The sequence below is a fragment of the Leptodactylus fuscus genome, chromosome 3 (assembly GCF_031893055.1).
Source record: "Leptodactylus fuscus isolate aLepFus1 chromosome 3, aLepFus1.hap2, whole genome shotgun sequence".
Classification (NCBI taxonomy): Eukaryota; Metazoa; Chordata; class Amphibia; order Anura; family Leptodactylidae; genus Leptodactylus; species Leptodactylus fuscus.
Window position 1 is genome coordinate 135,509,172 of NC_134267.1, and position 12,657 is coordinate 135,521,828.

Sequence of the window (12,657 nt, forward strand, 5' to 3'; positions counted from 1 at the left end):
GTCATGCTGCCCACAAGGGGGAGCTGCCTTTAACATCATACCTGACCTTCCCAGAGGCCTTTGCTGCAACGATGTGGGATTTTACCAAGTCAGTCTCTCAGCCGAGGACAGCTGTTTCGATCTATTTGGATCTCTTCAGCCCGGCGCAGAGAAGATTAACTTGGCAGAGGTGAGAGGCTTCTAGACAGGGTTAAGGAGATATCGTCACTCCATCGTCACTGGAGTCTTATTAAGCCATTTGCTTAATAAGCCATTAGCTATTCAAACAAACTTGAGTCTGGCAGATTAAACATACATACTGAAGCCTGTTTGACCTAAAATATACCGTATGTAAAATACACATCTAAATCACTAGCATAAGACAAAATGAGTCGCTAGTAGTTTGTTGTAAGCAACATTTATAAATATTATTCATAAATGTCTTAACTTTTTAAGAATTCCTAGTTTGAAAGACAAAGCTACCACTATGGAGTACTTATAATGTCTGTTTATACTTTTATTAATGGGTTTAGGGGTACTTGAAAAGAATGCAAAAACAAAATTTTGTGTATAATTTTTATGATGTTAGTTCTCCATTAAAATGACATTGTAACTTTTTAAAATGGGTAATGGGGGGGAGCTCTTTTTGCAAAGGGACCTGTAGTTTTTCTTTTACTATATATATATATATATATAAATATATATATATATATATAAATATATATATATATATATATATATATATATATATATATATATATTGTATGAAAGCTCACTAGAGAATGAAGTCAAAGCATAGAGATTTGTTGATTGCATTCACTTATGTTGTTAACTTTTCAGAAAGGAGAAGTTGGAGAACCAGGACATGTAGGACCTAATGGACAAAGAGGAGAGCCTGGTCCTCCAGGATTAATTGGTACCCCAGGTCCCAGGGGTATGGGAGGGGACAGAGGTCTACCTGGGCTTCCTGGACAAGATGGACGACCTGTACGTAGCTTTCATCTTTTCATGTCATGTTACTTTCAAATGCATTTTAACTTTGTATTGTAAAAACTGATTTGAAGCTATATAGACCAATGCCTGTTTGCCATCGGTTTTTGGTGGATCCAAGTTAGTGGAACCAGGAATGGATTTTTCCTCACCCCCACTTTTCCAGAGCAATCATGTCTGTTAGTTTCAGCACAATTGTCCACTCCACTGTCAAGTGGATGGTCTGTGTCCTTCCGCTCCAGCCTAGGATTGGCAGTCTGATGTAATATATATGTTAAAACTAATAGATGTGATTACTCTGGAATCAATGGAGCAGCACTTATTGGAGAATGTGGGGTTTTAGGGATATGGAGAAAGGCCCTCTTTAACCCATATATTGACAACCCTTTTGTTAGAGTATTACTTTAGATGAATATACAAATAATACATGATTACAAATAACTTTAAAGTCATGTTTGTAATTGTAAATACAAATTATACAATTATACTATAGTAAAACTTTTTTTAAAAAGACCTCTTCTTTGAACAGACCACACCAGATTTTCTGGGAGATTTTGAGTTCTACTCTATATTATACATATTGACAGACTTCTATGAAAATATCTTTGCACCCACACAGAAGGCAACTTCTGAATGCAATATTGGGTAGCTGTCTCAAACAGGTTTTACTGTACAGTTTATTCATCTGAATATTTTTACTCTTTTAAAGGGTAAAGAACAATCTGAACAATTTATACGGGAAATCTGCATGGATGTTTTAAAAGGTATGTTGCAATACGAGGACAAGTATAACAATAAATGATAAATTGCTTCCAATGGAATATAAGTCTTGATACTATGAGCGGTACAAGTTGACAATCAGATCTTTTTAAACTAACTTACACTGTACTCTCTAATTAGTAAATAGTGTAATCTTCCCCTGGTTAAGGGAACAAATGGAAAGATTAAGACTTAGGGTATGTTCACACGGCAGAATATAGAGAGAAATTTGAAGTTGTCACCCTCCTCAGAATCCTCTCCAAAACAGTAACCCACAGCAGAAAGTGGGCATTGGATTTCTCCCATTGGTTAGCATGTGCCATTATCTGCAATACAATGGGGCTAAGCAAACAGGAGACATTGCGCCACAGTTTCTACAATAATTCAGCCTTGGAAACTGTGTCAAGATCAAAGAGTAAAATTCTTTTTTCAGCGCTCTGAAAAAGAAGTGTCATCATTGCCTCCCATTTAAAACTATGGCAGCAGACTTGGTACAGTTTTTGTAGAGAATTATTAGTTGGAATACTGTCACAAATTCCACTACAAATGCTATCCTATGAACATACTCGAAATGTTTTCTGTAGCTCCCTTGACAGCTTTGCTGGATACTGTATATTGAGGCAGAATCAGACACCTCATTGTCATTACGGGGCTGGTGGATGGCATCACACAGATAAGGCTCTGTATGCTCTCCCCTATAACCTTCTGGTCTCTTGGGGAGGGGGCTGTATTCTATTATTTCCTAAATACTATAGTAATGTGGGATATTTTCTCTTTGAAATAATTTCAGTTCAGCTCAGCTGTCATAAATCTCACACAGCCTGTTGTATTGTCTACACAAGCAATTCAAGGGAGTGTCTGTCTTGAAACTTAAAACTATTTACTGAAAGTAAAAATACAGTAAATACATTAAAATGAGTAAATCATTATTAAACGCAGTACCTTATAGTGATCAGAGCTATGAGAGCACTGCTATAATTTATGTATACAAAGGTTGATTGATTTTGGAAAAAAATGCTTTTTATCCCAGTGCAAATGAAGTAAGAGTACATCAGGGGAGTGTTATGGGGTGACTGAGCATCACAGCAAATCTTCCTCTCACTCAATACCCCTCCCAACAACACTGACTTTGTTCTTCCTCCTCCTGAGTGAAAGGAAGATTATGCTGCAATGTTCAACAAACCCAGGTCACTCCCTGCTGCACCAGTAGCTCATTAGAGCAGATTAGAGCAGTGTGCTCACGATTCTGACTGGGGCTGGTTTAATATATATATATATATATATATATATATATATATATATATATATATATATATATATTATTTTTTTTGTGCTGAGAGACTCCCTTTAAATGCATTGCTTACTATAAAAACAAACAATAATTTATTTTATTTCATCCAATAGCCCATTTACCCTCCATACTTCATTCTGAAAGGATGCAAAGTTGTGATCAGTGTAAAACTCAACAAGGACCTCCTGGAGTTCCAGGGCCCCCTGGTCCACTTGGCTTGGAAGGCCCAAGGGGGAATCCTGGATCACCTGGAAGAAATGGCTTTCCAGGCCCTGTAGGACATCCAGGACGACCAGGCATTCCAGGATCCAGAGGTATAAAGTGTGAGACTGAGAGTTTCCTTTATCATTCATACATTACGGAATTATTCAAACTACAATATTTAGGATTCTTAAAGAATGTCTACTGCTGTGAAGTAATGAACACATCTCCAATATTCTAAGTAAATATGCTAATCAACCCCATGGAGAACCCTGGGCGTTCCACAGGGCCTCTGTGCATCCTCCCCCCCCCCCCCCACATCATACCTCTGTTCTAGCAAATTGAGTACCCAAGTCCACCATCAGGGTGTGGGAAATGGTGGGTTTGACCCCCAGTATAACGTTCAGTCAGTGCAGCGTCTTAACCTAATTATCTATAGGGCGGATTGGAGCTATGCTGTATTTGACCTTGCACAACATTATCTGCAGTTATGTTGGTTAGCTGCGGGGTTAATTAACTATCTGAGCCCCTCTTCATTATCTTGCATAACACTATCTGCAGTTATGTTGGTTAGTTGTAGGGTTAATTAACTATCTAAGCCTGTCTTTAGTATTTAGTCTCCTGAGGATCCTCCTGAATAGGGATGTGAAACGCGTAAAGACAAGAGAGACATCACTGAATAGTTTATTCGTAGTGTCTGTATGACCATTAACCAGGAATTTGACGTATACCTTTGAGATAAGCATATTTCATTTTGGATAGCTACAGCTTTTTTTATCATTACCACACTATCTGTTCATACCTGGTCACAATTATTTGATTAACTCATGGTGTTGGTGTTAGACACAATGAGTTCTCACATTAAGCTTATGGTCGGACACTATTGTTGCCACATTGTTACATACTTAGTTTGCTGTATTACACTGCACAGAGTGTGTTTTAAAAGACTCTCAGTTTATATATTACGTGAACTGGGCAGTTTATATCTAATAAGTCCTTCAGTTTTCCAGTATTTCACTGCTGGACTCTATAGGTTTACACACCGTAATGAGCATCAGGACTTTTGACACTTTGGAGTCCCTGTACAAATACTAAGTCATAGTCAGGGGTCTACTTATGTAGAGTTGACTTTCTAGTTAATACTCTCACCCCATCTATTGAGGATGTGTAGAATATAGGTTTTTAATCACCTTTACCCAGGATTTTGTATCGTTTAGAGTATATCACTAAAATTCAGTTTTATTCTTATGCCATTTGTTTTTAGGTATTAGTTATCGTAGTATATAGTTCACAGCGGATTTACATATATAAAGACAAACTTGCAATATGACATTGTAATAGTATGACTCCTCTCCAACAAGTTTGTCAAATACATGCCCTACGTAAGGTCAAGGAAATGATGTATAGTACACCACCAAATGTAAAGAAAATGAAAATACATTTTTTGAGTGATAAATGCTTTTTTACCATATTGAAGGTTATTGAGCAAGTCTGAGTTTGGCAAATTCCCAAAGATTGCTTTTTTCCCAAAAGCGTATGACTAATTTGTAATTTGGAAAAAAAACCAAAAAACTTAATTAAACCTCATTACACATGTTTAGGATAAAGTTTTTGACATCAATCACACCTTTGTGACTAAATGAACATGACTCTTGAGTGAAGTTTGTTTTTGTAAACAATTTTCGGAGGCGTTCACACTTGCTCCTGCTGTCCACACAGGGGTTTCCATTCTAATCCCCAGAGATACTGGATAAGGGACGGCTTGCCACCGGGCATTTTTAAAAACCCATTGATTTGAATGGGTTTTTAAAGCAAACTCCGGTGTCCATATGCAGCTTCTCCGTGGGGAAACCAGGTTTTTTGGATGGACACAAAGTCCTGCATGACTGACTTTGTGTCTGTATGAAAAAAAAACAGTTTCCTCACAGAGAGGCTGCATACAGACATCAGCGGTTTGCTTTAAAAACCCATTCAAATGAATGGGTTTTAAAACTGACCGACGGCAAGCCGTCCCTTATGCAGTTTTTCCCGGGCTTAGGATGGAAACCCCATGTGCGGACACGGGCGCAAGTGTGAACGCTATGTTATCAGAATATAGTTTGAAATGAATTTGAAATAATGCCAAAGGCTACTGTAAAATGGGCTCCAAGTGGTTGAGCTTTTTTTTTTTTTTTTTTTTTAAAGAAAAGATGTCTTTAGCCAACCCCATTCAATGCTGATTAAGCATTTTGTTTAGAAAAGGTGCTTTTTTAAAAAAAAAAAATACTTAAATAAATGTTGATGCCTACAGGACATCCTGGAAAGCCTGGCTTAAAAGGACATAAAGGAGATGCAGAGCAAGGAATACAAGGACCACCAGGAATTCCAGGTATTCTAGATGCGACTTGTCACGACCAAGACCAGAGGGAAAAGCTGCTTTATCTTCTGTCTTGGCATCACAGTAATTAAAATGAAAAACTTGCATTGTTAAATTGCTTAAATCTTAGATTTCTTCAGATGTAAAAAACTATGACCAAAGCTAAGAGGATTTTCTTACATTTACTTTTCTCCTTCAATTCATTTTATTCACTAATTTAGGACCTATGGGACCACCAGGAATGAGCAAAGAGGGTCGGCCTGGATTTCCAGGGCCCACAGGTCGAGATGGAGACCGAGGACCTCCCGGAGCACCAGGCTCTCCAGGTCAACCAGGAATTTGTGATCCCTCTGTTTGTTTCAGTGCAATTGTTGGAAGAGATCCATTTAGAAAAGGACCAAACTATTAACAGTGATTTTGGAAGTTTTTTTTTGTCTTTGCGTCTTTCATGTCTCAGGAAGATTTCTAATGGTTAGCTTCACACAAGTACCTCTTTTTAAATAATAAAAAAAATATTTATCTTCAGAAAAAAACTGAAGATAAATGAATCCGAAGGCTGAATGTGGTGACATACAGTATATTTGAAGTAAGCTCTACTTAAATTGTATATTTATCTATCTGTAAAGTAAGCAGATCTAAAACTGTGAAATTGCTTCACATCAAGTCCTGTTACATAAAATGTGTAATTAGAATATCATATTTTTGTGTTAAAACTACATCATATGTCAAAAGAGAATATGAAAACTGGTGCATGTTATTTAAAAGAAGATTCTTTATCCGAGAATGTCCAATTTATATGTTAAATGATGTACCGTACATGAAAGACAATGATCATCATTTGTACCAGAATTAAAACTTTTTTTTACCAACAATCCATATTGTTTTTCCTTTTTACAGTTTATGTACATCTCACATTTATTGGTGGAAATACCAGTTCAAGTATGTGGTATTTAAAGAGGACCTTTCATGTCCTCGGGCACATGCGGTTTTATATACCACTAGAAAGCGACAGTGCGCTGAATTCAGCGTACTGTTGGCTTTCCGTTATGTGCCCCAGGTGAACAGCTATCAGTGCCGTTAACAATAGCTCTTCACTATCAGAAGGGTGTTCCTGACAGTCTAACTGGGAACTCCCGTCATGACAGTACTGTGTGTAGAGCTATACTGTGAGGGGGTGTCCCTTACAGCTCAGCAATGATGCTGAGTGGTGAGGACCCCCCCCCCCAGTACAGTCAGGAGGGGGGAATCGGGGAGAATTGCACTGAATTCAGTGCAATGTTGGCTTTCTAGTGGTATATAAAACCACATGTGATTAAGGACATAAAAGGTCCTCTTTAAAATGACTCTCCAATAGGAAGATTAAATATTATATGTAAGTGTCATCCAGGAAGGCCACATTACCACTGAGACTTACATCAGTTTACAAAAGCTTTTCTTTATTATTTTATCAAACAAAGCCTTTTTTACCTGATGTAAGCCTGTGTGGTGCTATGACGTTCATGTAAGACATTTGGACTTAATCTTTGCACTGGTGCTCTATACAGAGGGTGGAGTTGTAATCTGTTATTACAGTTTAGTTACTGTACTGTAGTCTGTGACAGTCTGAGACACAAGTGTTAAACTGGGTGTCTCAGGCCCCCCAGTAAAATTAATTCTGGAGCCCACTATACAGCTACATGAAAACTTTATCTGACACTTGTTGCAAATTCCTAAACAATTGCCAACGTATATTTTTTCAGTAGTGGCTTGCTGTCTAGCTCTTGCCTCTCATTGTTTCAATCATAGGGTTCTCTCATAGCCTGCTGCATGTCTCTTACAGTGAACTAAGCCCCCTTAATTCTGTGAGCCTGAGATATGGCCTCACAAAGACTCAGGAATCAACAAGATTCTGCTTAAGGATTGGTGATTGAGGCCCCTGCAGTGTGATTAAGAAGATGGGGTCCCAGGGAGGAAGGATATTGGTTAGCATGACCTACAATTAGATGTCATCTTAGCTACCTAATATGTCTACAGCACATAAACATAAATTTGGTAGCTTCTTAAATAATCTACCCAATATAATATACTGTTGCATAGTCCGTTGGGATGCATATCAGTAACTGAATGAAGTACAATGAGTGATCTGGGGTTTTACCTGTTCATCTGTGGGCCCGTCCAAGCTTAGACACCCCTGCCTTATTATTAGTTAGGAATACATCTCTTCCTTTCCTACAACTTTGCCTCTTTACATTGTTTGCTGTATATAAACATAGACCTATCACAAGATCACCAGGAAGTCAGTACATGATGGTAGATTTCCATTGCAGTAAAATATAGATTGCTATTTATGATTCTATATGAATTCCAATTTGTAAAAAATGGGGCAATATAAATACAATTGTACCCACTGACTGGCCCAGGACAACCATCAAGAATTCTAACAATGGAGTTTCCAACATAAAAGAAACATACAATAAAAATTATTTTACTTCTGTTCTTGTGATTTGTCAGCTATTATAGTATAGGTGTCAGGTATCTGTTTCTAACACAGACCCAGTGCCGTACCTCCCATGAGGCGACCTGAAGCGACCGCTTCAGGCGGCGCTATGTCAGGGCCCCAGGGAGGGCGGCATTTTTCCTTTCCTAAGCCAGTCCAGGACACGCTGTCCTGTACTGGCTTAGCACCGAGCGGTGGATTGGGGAGGCCACTGGAGCAGTGCTGCTCCAGCAGCCTCCCCTCACGCTCAGGCAGAGAACAAGTCCTCTCCGTGCCTGCTCTCTGCCTGCGAATGGTGCTAAGCCCCGCCCCTCATTTCGTCACGCCCCCTCCGCTCAGCCACGCCCCCTCCTCCCCCTCCTCCCGGGGGGGGGAGGCTTTCTGTCATTCGCCTCGGGCGGCGAAAGGGGTAGGTTCACCCCTGCACAGACCTGCTGATGACAAGAGATCAAATGTCTTAGGAAAATGGAAAATGGAAATGAGAGACTAAAGTGATTTACATATTTATTTAATTGCTTTGGCATGTCAGGAGGTGGGATATATTGGACAGCAAGCAAACAGTCAGTTTTATGATGTCATAGGAACACAAAGAATGAGCAAATGTAAAAACCTGAGTGACTTTGACATGAATTAAATTGGAATGCCTAGATCTAGGTCACAGCATTTCCAAAAACTGCATGTCTTGTGGTGTGTTTATGGTATGTAGTGGTTAGTACCTACCTGCCAAGTGTCCCATAGAAGTACAACTGGTAAAATACTGCCAGGTTCATGGACACCAAAGTTTCTTGAAGCATTTGTGGAGCTAAGACTAGCCTATCTTGAATAAATAGAAGAGCTACTGGAGAAGAAATTGCTGAAAAATTTAGAGGGGTTTTCCAGCCTAGATGTCGAAATTAACCAAGGACAGGGAAGGGTTAAAATAACAAAATAAGTCAAACGGACTTGTCTTAATTCCTACCACCACAACTTCTTTTTTTTTTTTTTTTAATGTAGATTGTGAGCCCCACATAGAGCTCACAATATACATTTTTTCCCTATCAGTATGTCTTTGGAATATGGGATGGAAATCCATGCAAACAAGGGGAGAACATACAAACTCCTTGCAGATGGTTTTCTGCCCTTGGTGGGCACAACTTCTGTCAATGATCTGTCTCATCCCTCACATGGTTATTACTGGTGTGCAAGGTCACATGCACATGTTAGGGTACATCATTGTTGCAGGGATTTCAGTTCCGGTTCTTTTGCCATGAATATCTACTCAATCATGTAAATGTCATCACTGAGACCAGTGATTGGTTGCAGCAGTCATTTTGGGGGATGAGACCCATCATCAATAGAGGGTTTGAACACAAGGCCAGTGTCTTAATGCTCACTGTGATAGAAATGTTTTAGTGCATTGGAGATTGCTGTGTGTGGAACTGTGTAGCCACAGACCATTTAAAGAGTCACTTCCACTATAATCAATTATACAAGTTATTATACAAAACATTGAGAAAAGGGTGTTTTTATCTGTATATCAGGCTCCTTTCCTGCCCCTGCGTGTCTGCTAAACTGCTTACTATAATTCACTGCTTAAACCTTTCTTCAGTGAAGACATCCTGTAGTTTATACCGGTCTATGGATCAGAGAATGCTTAAAAGGGTTTACCCATTGCTTTGTTTCATTAGCTTTGCTTGATGTTTCTTCTCACTTCTTCTATCCCCCCCTCCCAGCTTGCAGAACAGGACACTATGAAGTATCACAATAGTTATGATTACTAAAAATCTAATATAAATGCAGATTAGATAATATGCACATGCTTGTAGAGAATGAACTCAGTGTTATCTGTGTGTTTACATAGAGAGATAACAGACAGGACTTTATTAGCAAACTGCAATTAGCTGAATTGTCCTACTGGCAGAGCTGTAGATAACAGCAGAGCAGTGAGTGATGTCATCTGTCCTGTCTTATCTCACAGGTCTGGTGCCATGAAAACACTGTGTAAACAATGGGAGGAATAATTTCACATTGCAAGAAAACAAAGTAGCATTGAAAAAGCAATATATTTAGGAAATACTCCTTTAGCTTAGTGACATATTCAACAATGTTGAACCAGAGTCAGGTAAAAACCCCAAGAAGATTAAAACAATTCTCCTTATTTTAGGTAAAAATTTCCAATTCCAACTCCAATCTGGCAAACATATTTTTATGTGTATTTCGGCTGTGTGTCTCTTTTATAGGGAATTTATGATAATTTATGGAATCTATAGAATGCACTGAAGGAAGAAAGTCAGCCAATGGAGGCAGTGGGATAGGCAATGTTCTAACAGGAAATTTAGGGTGCTAGAATTAATTTTGATATTTCTTTAAAAAACACCACCTATCTAAACATTAAGACTAAATTTTATGGCTTTTTCAGCAGGATGCAGTGTGTGCCATGCAACACTGCAGTATTTGTTCAGGAATTGGTTGAGGAACATGACAAAGAGTACAAGGTGTTTATTTGGCCTCCGATTTCACCAGATTATAATCTGATCTAATTGACCTTCTCTAGGATTTCTGGAAAAAGCTTGATCCATGGCGCACCTCACAATTTAAAGGATCTACTGTTAACATCTTGGTGCCAATTACGACAGGACACCTCAGAGGTCTTGTAGAGTTCATTCACAACAAATCAGAGCTGTTATGGCAGCTTGCAATAGCCCTAAACATTATTCGGTAGTTTATTCTAGTTGCTATGTATACTATATATACAGTATAGTCCAATATAGACTACCAGCTAATGAGTTATAATTCTATATACCATATATGCATTATGTATTACAGTGTTGGCCAAAAGTATTGTCACCCCTGCAATTCTGTCAGATAATACTCAGTTTCTTCCAGAAAATGATTGCAAGCACAAACTCTTTGGTATTAATATCTTCATTTATTTTGCTTGCAATGAAAAAACATAAAAGAGAATGAAAAAAAAAAAGTCAAATCATTGATCATTTTACACAAACTCCAAAAATGGGCCAGACAAAAGTATTGGCACCCTCAGCCTAATACTTGGTAGCACAACCTTTAGACAAAATAATTGCGAACAACCGCTTCCGGTAACCATCAATGAGTTTCTTACAATGCTCTGCTGGAATTTTAGACCATTCTTCTTTGGCAAACTACTCCAGGTCCCTGAGATTTGAAGGGTGCCTTCTCCAAACTGCCATTTTGAGATCTCTCCACAGGTGTTCTATGGGATTCAGGTCTGGACTCATTGCTGGCCACTTTAGAAGTCTCCAGTGCTTTCTCTCAAACCATTTTCTAGTGCTTTTTGAAGTGTGTTTTGGGTCATTGTCCTGCTGGAAGACCCATGACCTCTGAGGGAGACCCAGCTTTCTCACAATGGGCCCTACATTATGTTGCAAAATTTGTTGGTAGTCTTCAGACTTCATAATGCCATGCACACGGTCAAGCAGTCCAGTGCCAGAGACAGCAAAGCAACCCCAAAACATCAGGGAACCTCCGCCATGTTTGACTGTAGGGACCGTGTTCTTTTCTTTGAAGGCCTTTTTTTTTCTGTAAACTCTATGTTGATGCCTTTTCCCAAAAAGCTCTACTTTTGTCTCATCTGACCAGAGAACATTCTTCCAAAACATTTTTGGCTTTCTCAGGTAAGTTTTGGCAAACTCCAGCCTGGCTTTTTTATGTCTCTGGGTAAGAAGTGGGGTCTTCCTGGATATCTTACCATACAGTCCCGTTTCATTCAGACGCCGACGGATAGTACGGGGTTCACACTGTTGTACCCTCAGACTGCATGGCAGCTTGAACTTGTTTGGATGTTAGTCGAGGTTCTTTATCCACCATCCGCATAATCTTGCGTTGAAATCTTTCGTCAATTTTTCTTTTTCGTCCACATCTAGGGTGGTTAGCCACAGTGCCATTTTTATTTTATATGGTGTCGTCGGGGGTGGGCCTATAACCTTTAATAACGGCGTTTTATTAACGTATTATTATTTTTTTTATTATTATTTTATTTACATTTTTTTAAAAACTTTTTAATTATATTTTTATTTTATTTTATTTTTTTCAGATTGTGTCCCCATAAGGTGATAAGAGACATTTGGGCACATCTGATCACTTTTTTTTTGTATTGGAGGCTGATTTCCCCTATAACTGGGGCTGTTACATTTAGCCTCAGTTGAAGGAGAAATCCAGCCTACTGCACACTGTATATACAGCTTACTGAGCTGATCTGGGTCCTGTAGGACCCAGCAGCTCTGGTAAGACACTGCTCCCGGCGGATCATGTGATCGCTGGGTCAGAGGGCAGCTGAATTATGGCAGCGTCCATAGCTGTGTATACAGCGCTCATTGAGCGCTGTATACATAGCGATAGAGAAGGCAGGGGAGGTAATAAATCTTCCCTGCCATCTCTCTGGGAGCTCCGGCTGAAGTTACAACTGGCTCCCAGCTTCAGTTGTTACAACTGGCTCCCAGCTTGTGTTCTGACTGGACGTACCGGTACATCCTGTCAGAACAAGGCAACTACTATCCGAACGTATATAGTCTATGGCCGGTCCGGATGTGGTTAAGGACTACTGAACAAAAACAAAAGATGGGGGGGGGGGGGTTAAGCTGTGCAGCT

General features: G+C 39.2%; 1 protein-coding gene across 1 annotated transcript in view; it reads left to right on the forward strand.

The window, feature by feature from the left end:
- The window catches only part of COL21A1 (collagen type XXI alpha 1 chain), a 184,393-nt gene extending 177,981 nt beyond the window's left edge, over nt 1-6,412 (forward strand). The window contains exons 26-30 of the mRNA XM_075268396.1: nt 820-966; nt 1,679-1,733; nt 3,133-3,333; nt 5,511-5,588; nt 5,798-6,412. Coding sequence (XP_075124497.1) covers nt 820-966; nt 1,679-1,733; nt 3,133-3,333; nt 5,511-5,588; nt 5,798-5,985 — 669 coding nt within the window. The 3' untranslated portion in view covers nt 5,986-6,412. The remainder of the gene's footprint in view (nt 1-819; nt 967-1,678; nt 1,734-3,132; nt 3,334-5,510; nt 5,589-5,797) is intronic.
- The last annotated feature ends 6,245 nt before the right edge of the window (nt 6,413-12,657 follow it).